The sequence below is a fragment of the Taeniopygia guttata genome, chromosome 15, assembly GCF_048771995.1.
Source record: "Taeniopygia guttata chromosome 15, bTaeGut7.mat, whole genome shotgun sequence".
NCBI classification, from domain to species: domain Eukaryota; kingdom Metazoa; phylum Chordata; class Aves; order Passeriformes; family Estrildidae; genus Taeniopygia; species Taeniopygia guttata.
In genome coordinates, this window is record NC_133040.1 from 9240524 (window position 1) to 9266584 (window position 26061).

General features: G+C 53.5%; 3 protein-coding genes across 3 annotated transcripts; 2 read left to right on the forward strand and 1 right to left on the reverse strand.

Moving 5' to 3' along the window:
• Window positions 1–3: 3 nt before the first annotated feature.
• On the forward strand, window positions 4–9189 carry TFIP11 (tuftelin interacting protein 11). Its single transcript, XM_072935951.1, has 12 exons — window positions 4–521; window positions 966–1119; window positions 1784–1940; window positions 2441–2568; window positions 3031–3183; window positions 3859–4368; window positions 5162–5268; window positions 5502–5670; window positions 5866–6109; window positions 6677–6819; window positions 7274–7439; window positions 8059–9189. The coding sequence occupies exons 1-12, from the start codon at window positions 325–327 to the stop codon at window positions 8412–8414; spliced, it is 2484 nt and encodes an 827-aa protein (XP_072792052.1). The 5' UTR covers window positions 4–324; the 3' UTR covers window positions 8415–9189.
• A 691-nt stretch (window positions 9190–9880) lies between these two features.
• On the reverse strand, window positions 9881–11698 carry SRRD (SRR1 domain containing). The gene is made up of 7 exons (XM_030285833.4): window positions 11556–11698; window positions 11444–11484; window positions 11225–11355; window positions 11047–11145; window positions 10815–10969; window positions 10542–10587; window positions 9881–10263 (listed from the first exon to the last, which is right to left on the reverse strand). The coding sequence occupies exons 1-7, from the start codon at window positions 11696–11698 to the stop codon at window positions 10057–10059; spliced, it is 822 nt and encodes a 273-aa protein (XP_030141693.4). The 3' UTR covers window positions 9881–10056.
• Window positions 11699–11722: 24 nt separating this feature from the next.
• Window positions 11723–26061, forward strand: HPS4 (HPS4 biogenesis of lysosomal organelles complex 3 subunit 2). Its single transcript, XM_030285826.4, has 13 exons — window positions 11723–11867; window positions 12582–12672; window positions 13330–13473; window positions 14408–14515; window positions 15738–15854; window positions 15963–16057; window positions 17267–17339; window positions 18026–18059; window positions 18561–18657; window positions 19098–19932; window positions 22180–22312; window positions 22598–22706; window positions 24889–26061. The coding sequence occupies exons 1-13, from the start codon at window positions 11842–11844 to the stop codon at window positions 25058–25060; spliced, it is 2034 nt and encodes a 677-aa protein (XP_030141686.4). The 5' UTR covers window positions 11723–11841; the 3' UTR covers window positions 25061–26061.

Below are 26061 nucleotides of genomic sequence, written 5' to 3' on the forward strand. Positions count from 1 at the left end.
GGGGCTTGCGCGCGGCTGGAGCGGACCGGAAGTGAAGGGGCGCATCCGGTGTGGCGCCGCGGCCGGGGCCGGTGCTGGGTCCGTGAACGGGCCGGGGATCCCGGGTTAGGAGTTCCTGAGGGAACCGGGGGTCCGTGAGGGGGCCGGGAATCCCGGGTTAGGAGTTCCTGAGGGGGCCGGGGATCCGTGAACGGGCCGGGGGTCCCGGGTCAGGAGCTCCTGAGGGGGCCGGAGGTCCCTGAGCGGGCCGGGGGTCCCGGGTTAGGAGTTCCTGAGGGGGCCGGAGGTCCCTGAGCGGGCCGGGGACATCCCGGCGGTGTCACGATGTCGATGTCGCACCTGTACGGCACGGACGGAGACGATGGCGTGGAGATGGAGAGCTTCGAGGTGTCGGACTGGGACCTGCAGAACGAATTCAACCCGCACCGGCAGCGACACCGCCAGACCAAGGAGGAGGCGACCTATGGCGTGTGGGCCGAGCGAGACTCGGACGAGGAGCGGCCCAGCTTCGGCGGGAAGCGGTACGGCCGGGCTGGGACTCCCGGGCTGCTCAGGGACCCCAGAAGCTGCCCCGTTCCCTGGGGCTCCCTCCCCGTCCCCTGGGGCTCCCTCCCCGTCCCCTGGGGCTCCCTCCCCGTCCCCTGGGGCTCCCTCCCCGTCCCCTGGGGCTCCCTCCCCGTCCCCTGGGGCTCCCTCCCCGTTCCCTGGAGCTTTTCCCTCCTTCCATGGGTCTTTCCCGGCTGTGGACACCCACCCGAGCAGCCCATCCCGGGCCGGGCTGCCCCTCTCCCCTGTAGGGATTTTCCCTGTGCTCACTCCCTGCAGCACGGGGAGGAGGATGGGGATTGCTGACAAAAGCAGGTTGAGCAGCTGGGCAGCCTTTAATATCCCATTTTTGGGGGGTGTAAGGCACAGCAGCCCCCAGGCTCCTGCAGGAATGAGCAGCATTCCCTCTCCTTTCTCAGCTCCAGGGATTACTCGGCCCCCGTGAGCTTTGTGAGCGCTGGGCTGAGGAAGGGGGCGGCCGAGGAGCTCTCGGATGAGGACTCGGATGAGGATGAGAAACCTGTGAAGCAGGAGGAGATTCCCAAGGAGTTTGTGCCCAAGAAGTTGAAAACAGTGAGTTCTCCAGGAAATTTGCTGTTCTCTGTTTTAGGTTTGTGAAACTCAGGCTGTGGTCGAGGGCAGTGAGATGTAATAGAGCACTAAAAAAAAGGGAGGAATAATTAAACCAGAGGCCCAAATGTGTCAGTAAGGGAGGTGTTTGCTTAGGATTTTGTATCATTGATACAAATACATTGATAAAAATCAGGATAATAAATCATTGGTACAATTGTACATTGATATAATAACTGTGTGTCCTTGGGGATCAGTTCTCTCATTTTTTTCAATATTCCCTTTCGTCCATGGAGGTTTAAAGAAGGGAATTCCTGTGGTTTCCTGCCTTTCAGAGACTTTATTTTTCTACTTTCACAGAATTAACAAATCCAGGCATGTTATAGATTAAAACTCAAACCCTTCTTTTCAGTTAAAACCAGAAAGAATCAGGAATCAGCTTCAGCTAAATCTGGTGATGGAACCTGAGAGCTGTCAGGTTGTCAGCCAGAGTTTTTTCAGGATTTTCTTTTTCAATTTGAGGAATTTCAGGAATCTCCAGTGGTGCTTCACGGATGCACAAGCAAGGTTCCAGTATGGGGAGGAAGAACCTTCTGAGGCGAGTTTTGCACACTTTGGTTATTTGAAGCCTCAGGACTGCAGGTTTTTGTGTGTTTGTTTTTGACAGGGTGGAAATTTCAAGCCCAGCCAGAAAGGCTTCGTAGGGGGCTCCAAGTCCTTCGTGGATTTTGGCAGCTGGGAGAGACACACTAAAGGAATTGGGCAGAAGCTTCTCCAGAAGATGGGATATGTTCCTGGCAGGGGTCTGGGGAAGAATGCTCAAGGTACTGTCAGTGTGTTTGGTGGTTTATTATTATTAACTGGGGGTTTTGGGGAGAGGTTGGATTCCTTAAAGAGCTGCCAGCTGGCTTAAATTCCTTCTTGTTTTCCTGCCACTGATCCGGGCCCTGTGGTGAGATTCAGGGGTGCTCAAACTGACCTGTGCTCGTTTGCTCCTTTGGGTATTTTACAAGAGAAATAGAGCAGGGAAAAAGGCAGTAAATTCCAAAGGTAGTCATCCCACGGGAAAGGAGATGCTGTTTTAATGTGGCAGAATAAAAAGGCAGTGAAATGTGGTTGGGAGTAAGGCTGTGTTTTGGCAGTTTGGTGTGTGCTGGGATGAAGTGATTTTATAGGGAATTGGTGATGTTGGAAGTACCACGGTGCTGGAGGCAGTGCCAGGGAGGGTGTTGGTGCTGATCTGGTAACTCATAGGAAAGCCTGGCTGTTCAGCTCTCTCCCAGCACACAAACTGCTCCTGCTGACCCCATTCCCATCCTGCCAGGAATCATCAATCCCATCGAGGCCAAGCAGAGGAAAGGCAAAGGTGCTGTGGGTGCTTACGGCTCTGAGAGGACCCCACAGTCCTTGCAGGACTTTCCTGTGGTGGACTCAGAAGAGGAAACTGAGGAGGTATTCCTGGGGCTCTTGCTGTTTCCCTGCTATGCTGTGTCTACAGAATTCAGTTTTCTTGATTTCTGTGTGTCGGAGAAAACTGTTTGGGCTCATTTTAGATAAGCCAAACACAGCACGTTGATTTTGTTTAGGCTGATCTTCCTTGTTGCTGTAATGTTCTTTGTTGTTTCTGTCTCACTCTATTTCTCTAGCTTTGCTAGAATCCCTCCTTTGAAGAGTCCCCCACATAAATAGTCTTTGTCTTTTGTTTAAATAAAAGACCAGGAGCATCCTGTTAATTTAATCCACAGGGTGGGTGACTGGCCCACAGCATCTGAGCTGGTTTGGCATGAGCTTTTCCACTTCCCAGTTATTTCCTGTACAAATTCCTCATGGATCTGATGGTTATTTTCCTGTGAAAAGAGGCAGAATTGGGGTGTGACAAAGAGCAGCTACCACAACTCTGCTGTTTTTGTCCAGGAATTTCAGAAGGAGCTCAGCCAGTGGCGGAAGGACCCGAATGGAGGCAAGAAAAAGCCCAAGTACAGCTACAAGACAGTGGAAGAGCTGAAAGCCAAGGGCAGGATCAGCAAGCAGCTTGCAGCCCCTCAGAAGGAGCTGTCCCAGGTCAAGGTGAGGTTGATAAGCCAAGAGGTGACCCCTGAAGGAACAGTTTGGGCTCTTTGGTGTCACCAGCACATTTTAAGCACCAGTAAAGCCAGTCCTAGGAATTCCTGTGCAGCCTCATGGAGCTCATCCCTAAGCCATGTAATAGCTCTGTGTCATCTGGATGTGGTGACAAGTTCAATTAAATGTGAGTGTCGGGGGTTAATTGCAATAAGTTTAATTGTTTCACACTCACCCACTTCTGACAGCACAGTTGTCGTTTTTGGGATTGTTTGATCTTCTACCTCAAACGGACAGTAAGGGCTTTGTGACAGTAAGGGCTTTGTCTGGTGTGCATTCAATAAAATTATGAATCTGAAATTAAAGTATCTTTATTAAATTATAAAAGTTCTAAGTGCAGTAACTAATGGCAAGATTACTGCTTGTAGAATCATTCAGTGAAACTGGGATGAGATGAGGAGATGCTTCTTCCAGCTCTGATTCCAGATTGTCTCTTACTTCTTGTAACTCCAGTGTCTGATTGTGGAGGCAATCCCCTTGTTCAAATACAGCGTATGTTAGCAGCCTCCTGGAGTAATTAAGGTCCTTGAAAATCTCCAGATTTCAATTTGGAGCCAGGGATTTTCTCTTTTTTTGAAGCTGAGAGTTTTTTGTTAGAGAATTTGTTGTGTGTGCTGGCAGGTGATCGACATGACGGGCCGGGAGCAGAAGGTTTATTACAGCTACAGCCAGATCAGCCACAAGCACAACATCCCAGATGACAGCCCCCAGCAGCCCCTGGGCAAGGACTCCAAGCCCCAGGGCTTTGCTCTGCCCGAGCTGGAGCACAACCTGCAGCTGCTCATCGACATCACGGAGCAGGAGATCATCCAGAGCGACCGGCAGCTGCAGTACGAGAGGGACATGGTGGTCAACCTCAGCCACGAGATCCAGAAGATGGCTGAGGTGCTGTCCCACGAGGAGAAGGCCATCAGCAACCTCAGCAAGGTGCTGGACATGGTGGAGGAGTGTGAGAGGCGGATGCAGCCGGGCTGTGAGAACCCTCTGACCCTGGATGAGTGTGCGAAGATCTTTGAGACTCTGCAGGACAAGTACTATGAGGAGTACAGGATGTCAGACAGGGTGGACCTGGCAGTGGCCATAGTTTATCCTCTCATGAAGGAATACTTCAAGAACTGGGATCCCCTCAAGGTGTGTGCTGGTTTGAGTTATCTGCAGTTCTCACTTGATGGCTCCAGTAATCTTTGTTACCTTGTCCCAAGTGTCCTGGTCTGGTGGGAGGTGTCCCTGCCCATGGTAGGGGGTGGAATGAGATGAGCTTTAAGGTCCCTTCCAACCAGTCTGGGATTCTAAACTCCTGATCAGTCTGGAGAAAAAGAAGAAACAAAATTACAAAATTAAACTCTACTGTCCCCACCCACAGGCTTTTTCTAGGTAAAAATTTAGAGGTTTGTAAGGTTAAAACCAATCTCTTCTCTGAGTGTTGGGATAAAAAATGTGGTGAAAAAAATCTCTAGCTGTTGTTTTTTTAGCAAAAGCAGGAGAGGTTTGTCTGTCAAGTATCAGAGATGCACAGTCTGTTCTCAGTGCCATTTAGGCTGGGATAGAGTCTGGATCGCTCTGTCCACCTGGCAAAAGTTCAGGCTGTCCTCTTCTCTCCCTGGAGGTATATTAATGCTGTAAGGTGGGATTTTTCTCTGGCAGGACTTTACTGAAAATCATTTAAGAAATTATGGATGCACTCAGTGCTCTGGGCTGGTGACCAGGTGAGGAGGGGTCACAGGTTGAGCTCAAAATGGTCTGGGAGTTCTTTTCCAACTTCAATGATTGTGGGATTCTGGAATTAAGACTGCAAGCTCTTGTCTTGCCCTGAGAGGAGGTGGGAAGGCTGGCTGTGCTCTGCACACCCTCAGCCTGCTCTGTGCAGATCCCAGCTGGAATTAATGGGAAAGGATATGGACCATTTGTGCCCTGTCATTCCCAGGACTGTACATATGGCACGGAGATCATAGCCAAGTGGAAGAACCTTCTGGAAAACGACCAGCTGTTATCCCACAGTGGGCAGGACCTGTCAACAGATGCTTTCCACAGGTAAAGAACAAATGATCTGTCATTTGTTCATCATTTTCCTGTGCTGCTTCTTTAGGGATGGAAAAAGGCAGACACAAGGCAGCTTTTCCTAAGGATTCCCTTGCTGGGTCTGTTAAAAAGCAGTTTGCAGCTACAAGAGAGGAACAACTTTAACTAACAGCTCCCATTTGGTTTATATAGGCCCAGGCTGTAGCGTTGAGCTTCACTTTGATTTATTTGGGGTTTCTTCCCAGACTGATGTGGGAGATCTGGATGCCGTATGTCAGGAACGTCGTGGCGCGGTGGCAGCCGAGGAACTGTGGCTCCATGGTGGATTTCTTGGATAGCTGGGTGAACGTTGTTCCTGTGTGGATACTGGATAACATTCTGGATCAGCTCATCTTTCCCAAGCTGCAGAAGGAGGTGAGAGAAGAAGTTTGGGGAGAGCAAAGCCATGTTCTGAACCAGTGTTTGTATTCCAGCTGGAACTCCCAAACATCAATGTGCGGCCTCTGCTGATGGTTTGAGGAGTCGGGGGTTGCACCAGAGCTCTTTGTGCTTCAAAAAAACTTGCTGCTGGTGGCTGGATTTAGTTAATCTTCCCTGTTGTGCCCCAAGGTGGAGAGCTGGAATCCTCTGACGGACACGGTGCCCATCCACTCGTGGATCCACCCCTGGCTGCCGCTGATGCAGGCGCGCCTGGAGCCGCTGTACTCGCCCATCCGCAACAAGCTGGCCAACGCCCTGCAGAAGTGGCACCCCAGCGACTCCTCTGCCAAGCTCATCCTTCAGCCCTGGAAGGATGTCTTCACTCCTGGCTCCTGGGAGGCTTTCATGGTCAAGAACATCGTGCCTAAACTCGGTGAGATAACAGACAGTGTTGGCAGTGGCACCTTCCCCCTGACAGGAAAGATCCTGTGGGTGCCAGTGTTACATTGGAGATTGTTGTTAGTGAGGTTAGACCAGGCTTGCCTCTGATTTTCTGCTACCAGTCCTGTGCAGAGGCAGAAAGATTAGAAAAATACAGGGAATAACCCTGGTTATTCTCTAGATTTTCTGTCCTATTTTTTTATAAATCATCCGTCTCCAGCTGGTAGGAATATCTGAGAGCTGTCAGGTAGGACCAGGCTGTAAGATGTCTCTCTTACTCTTGAATTCCTTGGTCTAATGTTTCACCATGAGTTTGGTAAAGCAAAGAGGCTAAAGGTTAAAAAATAGTCAAGTGGTTTTAGTTTCTCAGTTCTGGTAACAAATTGTAATCACTGGAAGTGGAAATGCACCATTTTGTGGCAGGCTCAGCCAAAGATCCCCACTGGCCTTTAGGATAACAAAAAGGTGCTGCTCAAGTTTTGTGCATTGGAGGTGAAAGAGGTCAGGGCATTGATGAAACTGAGTGAGGCTCTTTTCTAACTGTCCTCTCCTTTCCTAGGAATGTGTTTGAATGAGCTCATCATCAACCCTCACCAGCAGCACATGGATGCTTTTTACTGGGTCATCGACTGGGAGGGAATGATTTCTGTCTCCAGCCTCGTTGGGCTGCTGGAGAAACACTTCTTCCCGAAATGGCTGCAGGTGAGACACTGAAGGCTGAGGAAAGAGGTTTGATTAACTGGGGAGTGTTTTAGAGATTCCTGTCCAGGAACTGCTGTCCTGGTGCTCAGCTGGGCTGGTTCCCACTCAGAGCTCTGTAGTCATTGGAACAATTCCTTTTACTGACAGTAATAAACCAAGTGCTAAACTATGTCAGGGGAGATTCAGGTTGGACATTGGGAGGAATTTCCTCATGGAAAGAAAGGGTGGTCAGGCACTGGAAGGGGCTGCCCAGGGAGGTGATAAAAGTTCCCATCCCTGGAGATGTCCAAGGAATGCCTGGATGTGGCACTCAGTGCTCTGGGCTGGTTGATAAGGGGGTGATTGTTCACACATTGGACTCAACACTCTTAAGAGTCGTTTCTATGTTAAATGACTCTGGTCTTTCCTGCACAAAGATCCCTGTGCTGCTTTTGACCTGTCCCTTGCTCTGCAGGTGCTCTGCTCTTGGCTCAGTAACAGCCCCAACTATGAAGAGATCACCAAGTGGTACCTGGGCTGGAAGTCCATGTTCTCAGACCAGGTGCTGGCACATCCCTCCATCAAAGACAAGTTCAATGAAGCCCTTGACATCATGAACCGGGCCGTGTCCTCTAGCGTGGGTAGGTGGCTCTGCTGCTCCAGGCTGGCAGCACTGGGAGGCTGACAGGGGCATGGCCCTGCTGGCAGCGTGGCAGGAATTCCCATGAGCAGTGAAAGTCAGTGGGCTCTTCCTTGCTCTGTCCTTAAAGAACACCTCTGAGGTGCTGCTCAATAGTTCTGGGCTGCAATGAAGCAGAAACAGATTTTTCGTGGCTTCCTGAGCCATTGAACAACTGATGCTCTTCCAGCCTTACCCTGTCTGTCACACATTCTTTAGGGCTTGACTTCTAAAGCTGTTATTGGGTATTTTTTTCTTTATGGTGAGGTACCAATTCTTTTCCTTATCTTTACAAAGAGCAGTTCCCTCCCACATGATTTCCTTATCAAAGAGCAGTTCCCTCCCACATGATTCTCCCTACTACCTAAAAGCTGATAGCTGGGAATTCACTGGGAGTTGCATTGTATAAAACAGAAAGGCGTGCCTGAGGCAGAAGCACCTGAAATCTGCCCTCTTTTCAAAACAAGAGAACTCAATTTCTGAGCCCAAACTTGAACACCACCCTCCAGTTCGTGTCCTGGATGGAGCTGCTTCCCTCTGGGAACAGCTCAGGACCGTGTTCTCCTCATTCTCCCCCCCAGGTGGGTACATGCAGCCGGGCGCCCGGGAGAACATCGCGTACCTGACGCACACGGAGCGGCGCAAGGACTTCCAGTACGAGGCCATGCAGGAGCGGCGCGAGGCCGAGAACATGGCCCAGCGCGGCATCGGCGCCGCCGCCGGCACCGTGCCCATGAACTTCAAGGACCTCATCCAGACCAAGGCCGAGGAGCACAACATCGTCTTCATGCCCGTCATCGGGAAGCGGCACGAGGGCAAGCAGCTCTACACCTTCGGCAGGATCGTCATCTACATCGACAGGGGCGTGGTGTTCGTGCAAGGGGAGAAGACCTGGGTGCCCACCTCGCTGCAGAGCCTCATCGACATGGCCAAGTGAGGCTTCTGTGCAAGGGGAGACCACCTGGGTGCCCACCTCGCTGCACAGTCTCATCGACATGGCCAAGTGAGGCCCCTGGGTGCCCACCTCGCAGCAGAGCCTCATTGACATGGCCAAGTGAGGCCTCCTGGGTGCCCACCTTGCTGCAGAGCCTCACAGACTTGGCCAAGTGAGGCCTCTGTGCAAGGGGAGACCACCTGTGTGCCCACCTCACTGCAGAGCCTCACAGACATGGCCAAGTGAGGCTTCCTGGGTGCCCACCTCGCTGCAGAGCCTCACAGACATGGCCAAGTGAGACCACCTGGGTGCCCACCTCGGTGCAGAGCCTCATCGACATGGCCAAGTGAGGCTTCTGTGCAAGGGGAGACCACCTGGGTGCCCACCTCGCTGCACAGCCTCACAGACATGGCCAAGTGAGGCCTCCTGGTGCCCACCTCGGTGCAGAGCCTCATTGACATGGCCAAGTGAGGCCTCTTGGATGCCCACCTCACTGCAGAGCCTCACAGACATGGCCAAGTGAGGCCTCTGTGCAAGGGGAGACCACCTGGGTGCCCACCTCGCTGCAGAGCCTCATAGACATGGCCAAGTGAGACCACCTGGGTGCCCACCTTGCTGCAGAGCCTCATTGACATGGCCAAGTGAGGCCTCCTGGTGCCCACCTCGCTGCACAGCCTCACAGACATGGCCAAGTGAGGCCCCGCTGAGAACTGAGTCACCAGCCAGGAACAGCCTCTGGGTAACCCTTAGAATAAAGTTCCAGGTTTGTAAATAGTGACACTGGAGCTGGATGCCAGGATGGTTTTATTTGGAAGAGCTGTTCAGGCAGTGGCAAGAGGATGGAGGGCCAGACTTCCCAGCCCAGAAAGCCAGGCTAAGGGAAAACAAGCTGTGCTGACACTTGTAATTGCCACCTGGGACAGAGGTTTACCAGCAGATTAGGAGGGATCACATTCTCTGCTCCAACAGCTCAGTGAGGGCTGGCCTAGCTGAGTCCCCTGAGTAGTGGCAGATGTCACAGCTTGTGCTGGCAGTGAGTTACTGTCCCCACAACATCCCTCACACAGTGGGCTCCTCTTTGCTGCACACAGCCAGGACCTGTCCCAACTCTCTCTGCTATGGGACTGCAGTGGTTAAGAGCAGAGGTGAGGGAAGGATCCTTAAGGCTTTTTTTTCCTGGAGGGAGCCAACCTGGTTGTTCTTGGGACTGATCAAGAGCTGATCTCAGCAGCAATGAGAGCTGGGAGCTTTTTCCAAGCGTGCACTGGGAACCAGACCCCAACACCTCACTACAAACCCCTCAGATAATTTCCACTTCCTGATGCTTTGAGACGTGTGTAGAACATGCAAAGGCCTTGAATTGTGATGGAAGGGGAAGGAATCAACCAGCAGCCACTGCAGTGTGAAAGGCTCTCAAGGAAGGTGTTGGTGGAATTGGTTTGCTGGAGTTCAGTGAGTATAAGTCAAAGTTCAGCTTTACTTTTTTTATTAAATAAAATACAAAAATGTCCAATCACCTCAGCATTCAGGTGCTGCCACTTTGGACAGAGCCTGATGCCACAGTTGCTCCTTGAGCTCCATCTCAGCTGCACAGAAGCTTCCATGGGAAGAGATGTGGATCCCAGCCCTGCCACCACAGGGATGGTCAGGACTTGGCAGTAGCTTCCTCCCCCTTCCTGATGATCTCCAGGTCCTCACAATCTTGGTACATCGGCTCCTCCACGAAGTGCCAGACCTCAGGGGAGAGCTGCTGCAGTTTGTCCAAGGGAAACCAGTGCACGGAGGTGTCATTGAAGGTGTCCAGGTAGCGAGGGTGACTGGGGAGTGCCACCTCCTCCACTCCTTTCAAGACCTAAAGATCATTCAGGGAAAAAGTTACAGACACTGCAGAAGAAGCCCTTCTCTGCAAAGCTGAGCCAGTGAGAATGGTGTCACATTACCCTCAGCCCTGTGTGCAGGATGTTCTGCAGATGTTCCACAATCCTAAAGTGATTAGCTTTTATGTTCTAGTGTCTAGGAAAAAGGTTTTAAAAGTAGCTCCCCTCTTATTTCCAATGGCAATTAATTTCCTTTCTTATTAAAAGGTGTGTTGTCAACATGAAACAATAATGTTAAACTGTTGCCTCATACCTTTGCTATGTAAGAATAATCTCTCTCCAAGATTCTGGACAGCAATCTGCAATAACAGAAGATGTCCGTGTTGGACACAACATTCCTTTAGACAGGTTTTCTGCAGGGGGGTGGGGCATGGAGGGGAAGAGGGCTCACGACTGAAAACTTTATGGCAACAAAACTGTGCAAAACAGGGAAATTGCTGTCGGAAGCAGTAAAATTAAAGCAGGGGGACAGAGAAGAGGAAAGCAGGGTGGGAGGCACTAGAGCCTGTCTAGGCTGTGCCCAGACCTCTCCTCGATTCCTCGGAAGCTGTTCCCGATGATGACCAGCTTGGAGAGCGCCGCTGGGCTCCAGTTGCTCCACAGCAGGTTGTTGTACAGCGCCTTCCCGCAGTGCACCATGTAGAACAGCGTGGCCGCGCCCTGGACGCCGTGTTTCCCTTCCTGCCCGGGAACGGCCGAACCCATCACGGCCGAGCCGTGTCGCGGATCCCCGCGGTGTGACCCGAGGGTGTCCTCACCTCATTCTCCGGGAGCAGGCACAGCCCCAGCGCTCGCAGCGCCGCCGCCTCCCGCGCCGAGAAGACCGGGTCGAACAGCGCGCAGCGGGCGGGCGGCACCTGCGGGACGGGGCGGCGTGAGCGGGGAGCGGCCCGGCGCTCAGCCCGCCGCTCCGCTCCCCCCGGTGCCGGGGCTCACCCGCAGCTCGTCCAGCAGCAGCAGCAGGAAGGCGAGCTGGTCCCGTGCGGCGGGGCAGCGCCCGAACCGGCCCAGCCCGTAGCACACGCAGCGGGCGGGCGGCTCCGCGCCCAGCGGGGCCCGCACGGCTCCTGCGGGCGGCGGGGTCAGCGCGGCGCCGCTGGGCTCGCTGTCCCCGCTGTCCCCGCTGTCCCCGCAGCCCCCGCTCCCCGCACTCACCGGCGCTCGCCGCCCAGAAGCCGGAGCTCAGCAGATCGTCCCTGCGGGGAGAGCGCGGTGTAAGCGGGGCCCGGCGGGGAGCGGACACACGGACCGGGGGCCGGGCGCTCACCGCGCCTCTCGCAGCCGCCGCAGCACCGCTTCGGTGCCGGGACCGCCTTCCCCTTCTTCATCATCCTCCTCCTCCTCCTCCTCCCGGCCCCGCCGCCGCCGCCGGGCGCGCCCCGCTCGCCACGGTCCCGCCGCCGCCGCCATGCGCGCGGTCACGTGCGCGGTCACGGGACCGGCGGCGCGCCCGGAACCGGCGGCGGGAGCGAGCGGGGCGGTCCCGGGGCCATCCCGGAGCATCCCGGAGCATCCCGGAACCGCGCGGAGCATCCCCGGAGCCTCCCGCGGCCATGGCCCGCCCCGGCCCCGCGCCATGGTGAGCCCCTAACCCCGCTCCCCGCCTCCCGCACACCCGTGCCGGTGCACCGGGAAGCACCTCCGGCCCTTCGCTGGTTGCTGTCCCCGCTGGCGGGTGAGGTCTGGCAGCCCCCGGGGCTCAGCAGCTCGGTCCCTGCCCGTGGGTCACTCCAGGGTTCTGGAGGGGCGGTCCGGGAGCGGATCCTGCCTCCCGCTCCTGGCCCGGCAGCAGCGCGGCTTCCTCGGTACCGCCTTTGCTCCAGACCGGGGCTGTTCCTGCGGGAAAACTCCCGCACCATGCTCTTCCCGAGCTTGGGACGAGGATGGAAAGTGTTACTGAATGCGGGTACTCAAGAACTTATGAGCAGAATGATAATTACATCTCTAGAGGGACCCTCCTGTCTCCTCCTTGCTTGGGATGCACATGGATAATAATTCTCGATAATTGTAATAATTATTGCGATATCTCACAAATCCACCTTCTTTCCACTTCTCCTTTCACATGTCTGAGAGTTGGAGTTATAGAACCTATTTTAAACTGACAGAAGTGGTCAAATGTAGTCGTGAGGGACCTTTTTGGTGCTGCTTTTGGGTGTAAACTCTGTGTGATTGTGCAAAGAATCATATCTCTCCATTTGCAACAACTTTTTGTTGCTCTTCTGAAGAAACAGAAAGGAGAGGGAGAAGTGTAACAGTTTTCAAATACACAATCATTTCTGCCAATGTTTTTTAGGTGGAATTATTTTTTCCTTTATGATGGCTCAAAAGTGAAGGAGGAAGGGGATCCTACAAGTGCTGGCATCTGTTATTTTTACCCTCCCCAGGTAATGTCTGCTTTATTTCAGTACCTGTAAAGGGGTGCTGATGGTTCTGGATCAGGAGGGGTCGGGCTTCTAGGTGATTTGGATTAATCCTTACTTAGTAGTCACAAAAGTTTTAAGAACTCCCATTTATCAATTAGCTCCAGGTGGAGCAGGGCTGGGCTCGTGGGGCACAGCAGTGGGGTTAAACTCTGCTTCCTCCCTGAGGAATGGGCCAGCACAGCCCAGCTCTGTCCTGGTGACATGAATAAACACACATGGTCGATGAAAATTCCTCTCCATAAGTCCCAGGTCCTTCTCCTGCCTGGAAAAAGCAATCAAATTATTTTTCTCCCAGAAATTTGCCTGTTCTGCTACCTTTGATTTATAAAATCCCAGAGTTGTTAAGCTTGGGATAGAACTTTAAAATCAAGTTCTGCCATGAACCCAGCTCCCTCTTCGCCACTAAACCATGTCCCCAAGTGCCACACCCACACATTTGCTGAACATTTACAGGGATGGTGACTCCACCACTGCCCTGGGCAGCTTGTGCCAATTCCTGACAGCCCTTTCTGCAAATTGAGTTGAAATGATAATTACTTTGTATTTATACCTGAAAACAGCAGTGATTTTTTTTCCTGAGTTCTTTTAATGGGAAGTTAAAGGCTTTTCTCCCTGCAGACCATCCCAGAGCAGCAGGAGCTGCTGTGTGGGCAGATGGCCGGGGTTGTTCGCTGCCTCACCGAGATCTCCGGGGCCCCTCCCAGCCTGGTCCGCCTTAGGAAGCTCAAGTTTGCCGTGGTGGTGGATGGAGACTTCCTGTGGGTGAGTTCAGGAGCTCCAGAGCAGTCACAGAGTGCAAACAGCCAGGGGCTGAAGGTTGGGATCAGACAAAGAGGGTTTATTTTTTATGATGTGGGCTTGCCATGCGCAAATTTCTTTTCATTCGTAACTTAAATCCTGTTTTCTGAGGCCTGGCAGTTGCTTCAGTTTCCTGCAGAAAAATTTCAAGTACCTAATTTCTGTGCTCACACCCAAAGGGATTTCTTAAGATGTTCCTGGCTGGAAAAAGAATCCCAAAATCACAGACTGGTTTGGGTTGGAAGGGACCTTAAAGCTTATCCGGTTCCAGCCCCTGCCATGGGCAGGGACAACTTCCACTGTCCCAGTCCTACCTGGCCTTGGACATTTCCAGGAATGGGGCATAACAGGAATCCATGTGCTGCAGTTTGTAAGGACACAGTCACTGCTTGATAGTTTGATTGTTCTTACCTTCTAGCCCTCAGCATCCCCAGATCTTTGTGTCCACGGATATTTAGATTATAAAGAGCAGTGTGTGGCAGTTGTGACAAAAGTGCCCCAAACATCCCCCAGGAACTGGGCTGAGGCCAGTCAGCCCCATTTAATTGGCACTGCTGCTTCTGTTTCAGCAATTCAAAAACTAGATGGAGCATCATCATAATATAAATAATGAGTTAATTTGAATATTTTGAAGTACTTAGCTATTAAAGCACCAAGATAGGTCATCTAACGTGGGAAGGGAGTGTGTCTGAAGCGCTGCATTTCTGATATTTATTTATCCTGTCTGAGCCAGGGCTCTTGTGTGGGTATGTTTACATTTCCTTTTCCTGTGATTCTGAGGGGTGTTTGCCTGCACAGAGTTGCCTGTCCTTGTGTGAAAGCGATGAGACTTGTTCTCACTTGTCGTGCCCGAGTTCTGTCAGGCAGCGTTCTCCATCCCTTGCTGTGTCTGCTGCAGGTTCTGGGCTGTGCTGTGGAGCTGCCTGACGTGAGCTGCCGGCGGCTCCTGGAGCAGCTCATCGGCCTCTTCACCTTCTACCACGGCCCCGTGTGTGCTGCATACACGGTAACGAGGGGCTGGGGACACGGGGACATGGTTACAGGGGGCTAGGACATGGTAATGAGGGGCTGGGACATGGTTACAGGGGACTAGGACATGGTAACGAGGGACTGGGACATGGTAACGAGGGGCTGGGACACGGTAACGAGGGACTGGGGACACGGGGACATGGTTACAGGGGGCTAGGACATGGTAACGAGGGACTGGGGACATGGGGACAGAGTAACGAGGGACTGGGACATGGTAATGAGGGACTGGGGACGTGGGGACAAAGTAATGAGAGACTGGGACACGGTAATAAGGGACTGGGACACGGTAACGAGGGACTGGGACATGGTAATGAGGGACTGGGACATGGTAAAGAGGGACTGGGACATGGTAACGAGGGACTGGGGACGTGGGGACACAGTTACAGGGGACTAGGACATGGTAACGAGGGACTGGGGACATGGGGACATGGTAACGAGGGACTGGGACATGGTAAAGAGGGACTGGGGACGTGGGGACAGAATAAGGAGGGACTGGGACACAGTAATGAGGGACTGGGGACGTGGAGACAGAGTAAGGAGGGACTGGGACCCGGTAAGGAGGGACTGGGACACGGTAAAGAGGGACTGGGACACAGTAAAGAGGGACTGGGATACAGTAATAAGGGACTGGGACACGGTAAAGAGGGACTGGGACATGGTAACGAGGGACTGGGGCTGTAGGGACAAGGTAACGGGACTGGGACAAGGTGAGTGGGGATGTGGGAACACAGTAACAAGAGACTGGGACATGGTAACAAGGGACTGGGGACATGGGGACATGGCAATGAGAGACTGGGACATGATAACAAGGGACTGGGGATGTGGGGACATAGTAGCAAGAGACTGGGACATGATAATGAGGGACCTGGTAATGAGGGACTGGGGACACAATGATTTTGGGGAGATTTAAACACTTCCTGTGGTGTCCCAGCTCTGCAGTGTTCCCTTGTGTTGCCTTCCTCCTGCCAAGGGTCACACATCCAAGAAGTGGGACCTGGAAAAGTGGGCAGGTCATCCCCACCATTGCTCTGAGGGCCTGTGGGGCTCTGCTGAACCTCTCCCAGATGTTCACCCTAAAGAGTTTCCCCTCAGTATTTTCTCCCACTTTTTCCTGACCTCATGCTGGCAGGCCCTGTCCCACATGGATTGCATGGACATTTTGCAGTGACAGTGTTTGTGGGGGTTTTTGTCACCCACAGGTGTTTTCCCAGGAGGAGTTGAGCAGGGAGTGGGACAGGTACATTGAGCACATCCAAAAAAACACCAGTGACCTCCACAGGATTTTCAATTCTCTCTGGCATCTGGACAAAACCAAGGTAAGAGCCTGTCTTCTGCAGTGGCCCAGTGCCACTGTGGTTGTTTATTTGCTGCTTGGAGCTTTCCCAGGATTCTGTGGCCTCACTGCCCTGGTTCTCCCTGCCCAGGTGGATCCCCTGCTTTTGCTGAAGGCAGCTCTCATCCTGCAGACGTGCCAGCGCTCTCCCCATGTCCTGGCAGGCTGCATCCTCTACAAAGGCTTGTAAGTAACCTGGTGTTTGTTCCCTGGAGGGTTAAATCCACCCCTTTGCAGGGCTTGGATCCTCAAGAACAGGGCTTGAGGGCTGCTCTTGGCAAGCCCATCAGAGCTTCAGATCAGGCAGGCCCTGGCTGTCTGTGGGTCAGTGAGACTGAGTGGTTCATGGGATCATGGAATGGCTTGGATTGGAAGGGATCTTACATCCCATCCTGTTCCACCCCCTGCCATGGGCAGGAACACCTTCCATTATCCCAGGTTGGTCCAAATTTCATCCATCCTGGCCTTGGGCACTTCCAGGCATCCAAGGGTAGCCACAGCTTCTCTGGGGAAGCTGTGCCAAGGCCTTCCCACCCTCACAGGGAAGAATTCCCTCCCAATATCCCATCTAACCCTGGCCTGTGGCAGTTTGAATCCATTGCCCCCCTGTTCTGTCACTCCAGGCCCTTGTGAACAGTCTCTCCAAAGTTGCCTGTGCTCATCACCATGAAGGAGTTCAAGACTTGGGTTTTAGTAGAAATCTGCTGGTTTTGATACTCAGCAGGACGTGAGGACTGAATTTCTGAGGCTTTTTAGGGGGAAGTCACCAAGGAAAAGGGAGATGAGTGGGTGTTGTGCTTTCCCAGCAGTGTTCCCTCTGCAGGTGTGCAGTTCAGTGCAGGTGTGTCCGTGTGTCCCTGGGTCTGTCTGATCTGCTGGCCAGGACCACTGTCTGTACTGCCAGGGTGTGCACAGGGGATGAGCCAGGATTCCCCATGAGAAATTCCAGCTTCCTTCAATCAAAGATGACTGAATGACTTCAAGGAAAGCCTCCAAGGTGGCCTTGAAAGACAGGAGGTGGGGAATTCCGAGAATTCCTTGGCAGCAGTGCTCAAGTGCCATTTTTCTTTGGCATGAACTGTTCCAGTGAGACCTTTTACGAGCACTGGAAATGTGCCACAGGTAGAGCATCTGCCAGAGGGTGACCTCATAGCTGCAGGCAGGACACTGAGTGAGTCACTGCAGCACCTGAGAGTGAAAGAACCTGGACATTTGGCTTGAGGAGGGACTTGGGAGCCTTGTCCTGCACCAGGGTGTGCCACCTTGTGTCTCTGGCCTGGCTGGCAGAGAGATTTTGTCACCAAATGTCATCAGAGTTGTCTGAGCTGATGATCTCCAAGTTCCCTCTCAAGCCAAACCATTCTGTGTTTCTCTGACTTTGCTTTGTCCTTTCAGGATTGTGAGCACCCAGCTGCCACCTCCACTCACTGCCAAAGTCCTCCTGCAGGGCAGCGAGTCCCCAGGCCAGGTATGGTACTGAGCACGTTCCCTGCAAGCAGATTCCTGTAAGGATGTGGTGTGGGAGCTCTTGTCACACAGACCTGGCATGTTCCACCATGGGGAAGGACAAATATTGGTGATGATGCTTAAAGCTGTTATTGGTTATGATTTTAAAATGTTCCAAGACATCTACTCTAGGATTAGGTTTGGTTTTTTTTTCACTCTTTAACTTACTGAATTCGTGAGTTCTCATTTATGTGGTGTTTTGACTTGATTTCTACACAAGTTTTGGTATTTACTGGGAAATCCACCAAATGAGTGTCTGGCAAACAGTATTTTTCATTTGCTTTAAACTTGTCAAAAGTGAGTATTTATGTGATCAAGATATTCTATAAAAAACCCATCAGTATGCAGATATGAAGGCAGCCTTTGCTGTTCTTCTGCTTGAATGAAAGGAGTTTCTGTGCCCTGAGGAGATGGTGGTGATAAATCTGGGCCCTGTCCTGATTTTTAGGTGTATTTTGGTTCTTGGGAAGCTCCCCTTGGCTTTGAAAGCTCCCTAAGGATCAAAACCCTTCTTGGCACCAGACAGTCCCAGCATTTGCTGGGGGGGTAGTGTGGGGTCTGCTGTGGTATTGGAGGACTGGGAGGGTGACAAAGGTGTCCTGGTGCCCCTGATCCATGCACTGAGCTGATTTTTGGCTTTTGTTGCAGAGTGAGCCTGGAGCTGAGGAGCTGCAAGAGCCTGGTGAGCATCCAGCTGCATCCTATGTGCTGCCTTCCCTGCATGGGAGCACGAGCTGGTTCTCTGGGATTCACATCCAAGCTGTGCTGGGTGCTGGAGTATCTCCAAAATATCCTAGAGGGTGTTGCTGCCACCAGCCAGTCTGTGCTGTGTGATCAGACCCAGCTCCTTCTGCTGGGTTTGCTCTTTTGGGTTTTATTCCAGTTCTACAGATTCCCAACCATGCCTGCCTTCATTCCAGTTCCCCGTGTGGCCACTTGGCCACTGCCAGGCCCTGACAACAGATGGCTGGTGGCAGCAACACCCTGCCAGGATGGAACACTGAGGGGAAATTGAACTGTGTCAGGGGATGAGCAGGGTGGGACCAGGCTGCCCAGCTCAGCTGGGATGTGGGATCATGGCAGGCCTGCAGCTCCTGCAGAAGCCTTTGGGATGATGAGGTTTGGTTCCTGTTTTAAGCTGGGATGTGTTTGTTGAATCCTCACCCCTGCCCTGCTCTTGCAGAGCCGCTGCTGCCGCCGGGTGTCCGGATCCTCCCGGTGTTCCTCACAGCACAGGAGGTCTCTGCACTCCGGGACTTCCCAGTGGAGTGGATGGCCAGGTAGGAAACCAGCCTGAGCACAGGCAGGGTTTGCAGCAGGAGCTCACACAGGTGCTGTGTCCCTGTTGCCTTTGTCACTGTTTTCCCTGGAGCTGACTCGGGCTCTGTCACTGCCTTTGGAGCTGCCTGAGGCCCCTCAGGCTGGGCAGAATTCCTGTCTCCATATGTCCATATTCCAGAGCTGCTTCCCCAGACCAGCTGTGATCTCTTGTCCCTCAGCTCACAGCACTGCTTGGTGGACGAGGGAGGGACATTCCCAGGAGCCTGCAGTGTAAGATTCCCAGGCTTTTCACCTGTGTTAGACCTCAGCCCATCCTTTTCTTTGTAGCAGGGGATGGATCAGCCATTGATCAGTGCCAGGAGCCAGTGGGGTTATCAGCTATGGGATAATTCCACGCAGGTCCTGCTCAGTGTTTCATCCACTTGTCATCTCCCACTAGGTCACCCGTGTCCCCAGCAGGCCCCAGAGGAGAGGCGAGTGCTCTCTGCTCCCAGGCAGTTCCAGAATCAACAGGAGCTCGTGAAAGCCAAGCCTTGGATGGAATCTCTGTGCAGAAGTCCCATGAGGCCCCTTCGGGCACACCTGCCCCAGGAGATGCTGTGCAGTTGGGCAGCCCTGCAAGTCCTCTGATGGACTTTTCTGGAATGGGAGCCGGCACAAGGAATTCTCCAGCTGCAAACCTGAGCAGAGCAGGCAGTGAAAGCTCAGAGCTCAGCAGGAAAACATCCTTCCCCTCAGAGAGCAGCACAGAGCAACTCCCAAGCCCTTCCTCACTCCAGACAGAATGTACTTGGACTACAGGTCCATACCTGGAAGGCTTTTCCTTTCCCAACCCTTACTCCTGGGAGCAGGAGAGCCAGGACAAGGAGGAAACCCCTGCAGATTCTGATGTTGATCACTGTGCTTTCCAAAATTCCCTTTCAATCAGCCACAGTCCAGCTGTTCCCTCTCCTGCCCGGGAGCTGAGCAGAAGGAAATCCAGTGAGCAGGACAAGCCGTGGCCTGTGAGCCAGCACCGTGTGTCTGGAGGAGGTGACAGCACAGCTGGTGACCGTGTGCAGGGCTTGGATTGTCCGGGCCCTGCTGGGCACGCAGGGCTCCAGGGGGCTCTGCCCAGTGCCCCTGCAGGGGACAGGCCACATTGGGACAGGCTGGGTGGCAGAGGGGGTGAGCCAGCCCAGCTGAACCTCTACGTTCACAGCATCCAGGGCTTGGTGCTGTCGCTGCTGGCCGAGGAGCAGCTCTGCCAGGACCGCGGCGCCGTGGAGGACGTGGTGAGTGGGAAAGCTCTGCCCCACTGCAGCTGAGGAGGGAGCTTTGAATTGTGCTCCCCGTGCCTCCATCACCTGCTCCGAGCCGCGTGGGAGCTGTCGGAGCGCGATGGGAGCGGGGACAGCCACGTCTGGCAGGCAGCTCCTGGTGCTGCTGTTGTCTGGCACTGCCGGCACCGGAGCGGAGCGTGGGGGTGTGACAGACACCCGCGGGCTGCCAGGGGCTGTGCTGGAGCTGGGATTCACTGGGGATCCCTGTCAGTTCCGTGCTTTCTGGGAAGTGAGGTTGGTTGTGTTGAAGCCCCAGCACGTCACCGCCTCTCCCTCGGGGAGCAGCTCAGACGTGGCTGGCAGCAGGTCCCAGAGAGGTTCCCTTGGCTGTGGGAGCCTCCAGGCTGCTCCCTGGGGCTGGGAAGAGGGATGCCACGTGGGAACTGCACCTGGGTAACACCAGAGCAATCCCAAATCTCCCTGTGGTGGGATTTGACTGCCCAGACTCCCCTGAGAGCAGAGCTAACGGGGCTGCAGGGGCAGGATGTGCTGGCCCCCGTCTTTCCCGGGAAGCATCAGCTGCAGAGCTGCTGCCTGGCCTCTGCCTCCCTACCAGGAGCTGAGTCAAAGCTGCAGAGCCCTGTTTGATATGCCAGTTGCCATAGGAACAACCTAATTTCCTCACCCAGCCAGACTGGAAGGTGGAGGGAAGCTCAGACTAATGCAGAGCCTCAAGGTTGCTCCTTCCCCTTGGGGCTCTGGGACACCTGGGGCCCCGGGAGCTGGGGAATGTCTGCTCTGCACAGCAGGGCTGATGTGCCTGGCTTGGGATTGCTGCCAAATCAGCTGAGCCCGGAGGTGCAGCCAGGCCCTTTTCACCAGACATGGCACTTTGTCCCCTTTCTGCTTGTCTGGAGCAGCAGGGGGACACAGGCAGGTGGGAATTGTCACGCTGGAGAGCGGAATCCCTATTGCACAAGTCCATCTTCCTTGATGCCTTGCCCTGGTGCTGACAAGCTCTCATTCCATTCAGGTTCCATCCTGCTTCCATCTCACGTACCCTTGTTTTGGATCTCACCAAAACTGCACTGTCACACAGCTTGGAATTCAGCTGTGACTGGGCTCTTCTGCTGTACCCTCCCATGGGTGCAGCTGTGCTATCCCTTAGGAGAGGTGCCCTGCGTGTCCCATTGTCCCAGGAGGAGGAGCAGTATCTGAGGAGGTGCAGCTGGGCTCTGCTGCTGGTGGATTTGAGGCACAACCTCAGCTTGTCTGTCCTTTTGTTTATCTGTAGGTTAAAAATGACCCTCAGCTCTCAGGGATGTCAAAGATTACTTATAATTAATGTTTTTTTTGAATGCTTTGAGGCCCTCAAATGACACCAAAGAAGGTTAAAATATGCTACTTGTGCAGCTGTGAACCTCTGGCAGGGCGGGTTCCATCCCAGACTTTCCCTGTGGGGTGGGAGGCTCTTGGCCTCACCTCCTGCTGCTCTTTAGGTCTTATCCCTCCATTTCACTGCACAGAAGGGAAAATCTGTGCCATGACAGGGGTCAGGGATAGGCCAGGCACTGCTGTCCTGCTGAACAAAGCCTTGATCCTCTCCCCAGTAGGGGAAAGCGCATTGGCAGGATGAGGATTATGGAGTTAATCTTCCCAGGAGTGGTGGAGCACCCCTGCCTGTGCCCTGCCTGTGCCCAGGGAACCTCAGCATGATCAGGCCTCTGGGCTACTGAAAATCCATCCAGAATAGCAGCTTGGCATTCATTCAGTGCTTTGTTGTGTGTTTGTACTGCCTGCTGTAAGCAAAGGAATGTCCCTTGCTGGGGCTGTAAATCATGTGAAATGAGCCCTGGAGAGTAATGGTTGATGGTAAATTAATGGGGCCTTGCATTTTCCTGTAATTAGTAGCATCAGGTGGCTTAATGGCTGATTTTCAGGTTGGAGGGCCCTTTTCTGAGTCATAGAACCCCAGACTGGTTCGGGTACCTTAAAGCCATCCCGTTCCAACCTGTGCCATGGGCAGGGACAGCTCCCACTGGACCAGGTTGCTCAGAGCCCCATCACTGCCTTGGGAGCTCTGTGACTTCTCTGCTTCCCTCCATGCCAAAATTTCCCAGCCATTTTAGGTGGGAGCCTGGACAGCAGAGCGAGGAAGGGTCCGAGTCCTTCTGTCACCTGAACTCCTTCCAGAACCTCCTTGAAGCCCAGGTGAGGCACAGGTGAGGCTCTGAGCTTTTCCTTTCCCTCTGCCTGCAGTACCACAGCAGCCTGGCCTCCCTAAATGGCCTCGAGGTTCACCTGAGGGAGACCCTGCCCAAGGACTCCTCGGCCTCAGCCAGGACAAACTACAGCTTCACGCACTATGACTGTGTCCAGAACGTCCTCACGGGTGAGTCTCCATCTTCTGGGCCTGCAGGAGGGAGCAATGAGGAGAATGGGGTTTATAGGAACCTTTCCTCACGCCTCAAACACCATTCCTCGGCAGAGCTCCCACCACAGAGCCCAGATCTGTGGGATCTGGGGATCCTGTTAGGAGAGCTTTATCTCTTGGGATTGAGGGCGTCCCCAGCCTGTTGTGCAGCTGTCCAGGGTGTGTGGCGAGCTCCAGAGCCCTTTCCTGCTCAGTGAACACTGCAGAGTGGGCTTTTAACACCCCCTCTCTCCTGTTGTGCAGCCAACCTGCCCCACAGCCCCGGGCCCCTGGAGCGGCACTTCCTGAGGGCAGCCACGCTCATCCACTCCGACTTCAGCCAGCTCCCCACGGCCTCAGAAGTGATCATCAGGTAAGGGCTGCTCACAGCCCTCCTGTGCCAGGCACAGGGCTGCTCACACAGGGGCAGAACCCCTTTCCAAGGCTTTTGTTACCACACACAAGTACCAGTCACAGGCTTAATTCCATAAGTTTGCTTTGACTGGTGGGTTCCTGGATGTAGAGAGGCTGCAGTGGCACCAGGAGGGTGGACTGAGGGCACAGCTGAGTGGTGCTATGGCTTGGATTAAGATGCAGCACTCACACAATTGCCAGTTCCTGGCAGTGTAAGGTTCAAAGACACAGTTTTAAATTTAGCTGTTCCTAATAAATTTGTGTCTCGGCAGGGAGCCAAAGGCGCCCAGAATTGGCAACCTAGATATTGTTTTCTTGCACGGCTTGTTGGGTTGGAAACACACTGTGATGTGCATGGCAAACTCAATTGTGATGCACCAGGCAGGATGGTCTTATCACAGCCAGAGCCCTTCCCAAACCCCAGAGCTTTTCCTGACATCCAGAGCCCTTTCCCAGGCCACTGCTGAAGTGGACACCCCTTTCCTCAAGTGAGCTGGGAGTGCACAGATTCCACCCACCTGGTCCTGCTTGTTTGTTCAAAACATGATGAAATAAAAGATGCTTCTGGGAATTACACAGTTTCACTGCTCTGGCACTGCTTGCCAAGGGAATGTGAATCACACACTTCAGTGCTGGAGAATTCCTTGTTTAGCATGAGCTTAGCTGGCTCCTTAAATCCAATCCCAAACTGACTGGCTAAGCTGGCATGTTCCCTGTTACCCCGAAAAAAGCAACTCCATGTGTGAATCAGTCTGAGTAACACGATGACTAAAACTGCTTTCTTTTGTGGAGAGCTGTCACAGAAGGGTGTCAGCAAACATAGCACTTGCTGCTTTCCTCCTTCGAGGAGGAATCCAGGGTCCTTGGCTTTGCTCCCTGCCAGCCCTCCTGCAGGGAATACTCTGGGGGGGGGTGGGATTCTTAGTCTTAATTCATGTTTTTAATCACAGCTTTGGTGGTGACTGAATCTGACTCTTGTCTGAGCTTCATCACACCTGTGAGTGAAGCCGTGGTTCCTGCTGCAAGGTGCTGTGCTGGGGTTTGGCTGTGGCCAGCAGCAGTGGGAGAGGAGGAATGTCAGGCACGAGGAGTGTCCCAGGCTCGTGGTGTCCCGGGCTGGGCTGGCAGTAAGGGGAATCTTGCACACACGGAATCCCAGAATCATTAAGTTTGGAAAAGCTCTCCTAGACCATCATATCCAACCTGTGACCAGTCCCCACCTTGTTGGAATCTGTGGGTATTGATGATTCTGAGATTGTAAAAGTCTCTGTCTTTCTGCCCCCTGCCAAAGCAGAAGCCATAATTGGTCTGTGCTGGTTTCAAGGTTGTTTATTCTGTTTATCTCTAACATGTTCTGCTGCCCTGCCGCAGCTCTGTCCTGCAGGGCAGCGTGTGGGGCTCTGCCCTCAGTGGGATGGTACAAACATTAAATACCACAAACTACCTGTGCTGGATTTACAATAACGTGCCAATATCTGTCACCTACGTTGGACAGTGTGTCCCCAGCCTGAACCAACAGAAAAATGCCAACACCACAGTGAAACATGGAGGGCATGAAGAAGGAGAAAAAGGACAAGGCACACCCAATTTCCTCCATCTTGTCCCCTTTGGACCCCTAATCTAGAATCCTAAAATTTTACTTTTGCACCCGTGCCACACTTAATTATTACTTCTATCAAACACTCAGAGCTTGTAATTCATCCTGTAAGATTGAAAACTCTTTTCCATGGACAGAGATCACAGACAGTGTCTCTGGGGGCTCTGTCCAGGGGGTTCCTGACCGCTGCCAGGGTCCCAGACCTGCCAGGGCAGCCAGAGGGAAGCCCTGGATTCCCACACCTCCTTGTCACCCAGTCTAGAGCACTGAGCTGGACTCGGTCACAGGTTGGACTCGATGGCCTTGGAAATCTTTCCCAAACTAAATGATTTGGTGATATCTCACTTTCCCTTTTAAGGAAGCCAGGACCCTTTAGAAGGAGGGTCTGGTTCCCTGCGACCTTCAGGGGTTTGGTGCCTGTTCAGCTCCATGTTTTCATACTGAAACATCTGAAAGTCCCTCTCAAAACTTGGGAGCCCAGTGCCCAGCTGTGACTCTTGCCCAAAGCTGTCAATCTGAGCCCTGCCTTTCCCTGCCCCTCCAGGAACGCCTCCACAGCCGTGTACGCCTGCCGAAACCCTGTCCAGGAGACCTACTTCCAGCAGCTGGGAGCTCCACTCCGCAACTCAGGCGTCCCCAACCCACATGACAGTGCCTTCAGCCTGCCCAGCAAGGCCAAGCAGAAGCTGCTGAAGCATGGGGTGAACCTGCTGTGAGCTGCTGTGCTCAGACAACGGCTCAGCCCTGCAGAATGTTCATCTCCAGTAAGGAAAATCTCAGCTGTTTATGCCCACAGAGGCAGGAGACCCTGCCCCGCCTCTCTGGAGTCTCCAGGCTGCCTGGCCTTGAGGCAGGGACACTCCTTGCCCTGTCCTGCAGCACGTTTTGGGCCGTTGCAGGTGTCACTGACAGCATTTACCAAAGACTGAGGACAGAACGCAGCATCTTGGGGCTCTTGGTTTACATGGACTTTACAGGGACTCTCTTGGTGCTCTGCAGAGTCCCCACGTGCCTTGATCTGAGGTAAAACCTCACCTTGCTCTGAGCTGCACATCCCCCAGGCACTGCTGGCATTCAGAGATGTCAGTCAGGCACTGTCTGTGCCTGCCCTGGTCAGACTTTGCCTTTATTTCTGTCCCTTAATCCATGGGAATGATCCTGCCATGACGTAGTGCCTTACCTTGGTTGGCAGTGCCTGCCTGAGGTCACATGGGAGCAGAACAAGAGCTGCAGAGCTCACAATCCCCCTGTGGGTGCTCCCAGGAGGTTTTTACACAAAAATTGTCCCTGTCCCTCCACACTTCTCTGGTCAGTGATGGTCCAGCCCAGTCCTGCCCTCCTTGTGCCCACCTGGATGTGCAGCCTGACAGGAGCTGGGTGGTGGTGGTGTCAATGTCCCTCAGCCTCGTGCTCCCTCCCTCCTGCTGCAGGACCTCACTTCACTGCTCTTCCTGCTCCATTTGCCCACACTGCAGACCCTGAAGTTGTCTCTTAGCTGGTGGGACCAAAGAGGTTTTGTATCCCCTCAGCAGCTGTCCCCTTTCTGCTCTGACAGTGTCCCCACTCAGTAGTGGCCAGGGGGGCCTGTGATGGTGGCTGCTTAGACTGAGGGATGGATACCTGTGTTTGGCAGGGCTTGGAACCTGCTGCTGGTGCAGACACACCCCTCAGTGTGACTGTGGAAATAAAGGAGTCTCCCAGGCTCATCGTGCCAGCA

What these genes read in the sequence shown, in the direction of transcription:
- SRRD (XM_030285833.4), bottom strand. Translation starts at nt 11,698, where the DNA reads ATGGCGGCGGCGGCGGGACCGTGGCGAGCGGGGCGCGCCCGGCGGCGG. An exon ending in TGCTGCTGGACGAGCTGCGG is followed by an intron (nt 11,146 to 11,224) that starts GTGAGCCCCGGC and finishes CCCGTCCCGCAG; the next exon opens with GTGCCGCCCGCCCGCTGCGC. An exon ending in GCCTGCTCCCGGAGAATGAG is followed by an intron (nt 10,970 to 11,046) that starts GTGAGGACACCC and finishes GTTCCCGGGCAG; the next exon opens with GAAGGGAAACACGGCGTCCA.
- HPS4 (XM_030285826.4), top strand. Translation starts at nt 11,842, where the DNA reads ATGGCCCGCCCCGGCCCCGCGCCATG. An exon ending in GTTATTTTTACCCTCCCCAG is followed by an intron (nt 12,673 to 13,329) that starts GTAATGTCTGCT and finishes TTCTCCCTGCAG; the next exon opens with ACCATCCCAGAGCAGCAGGA. An exon ending in CCAGTGGAGTGGATGGCCAG is followed by an intron (nt 18,658 to 19,097) that starts GTAGGAAACCAG and finishes ATCTCCCACTAG; the next exon opens with GTCACCCGTGTCCCCAGCAG.
- TFIP11 (XM_072935951.1), top strand. Translation starts at nt 325, where the DNA reads ATGTCGATGTCGCACCTGTACGGCACGGACGGAGACGATGGCGTGGAG. An exon ending in AGGAGCTGTCCCAGGTCAAG is followed by an intron (nt 3,184 to 3,858) that starts GTGAGGTTGATA and finishes GTGTGCTGGCAG; the next exon opens with GTGATCGACATGACGGGCCG. An exon ending in TCAACAGATGCTTTCCACAG is followed by an intron (nt 5,269 to 5,501) that starts GTAAAGAACAAA and finishes GTTTCTTCCCAG; the next exon opens with ACTGATGTGGGAGATCTGGA.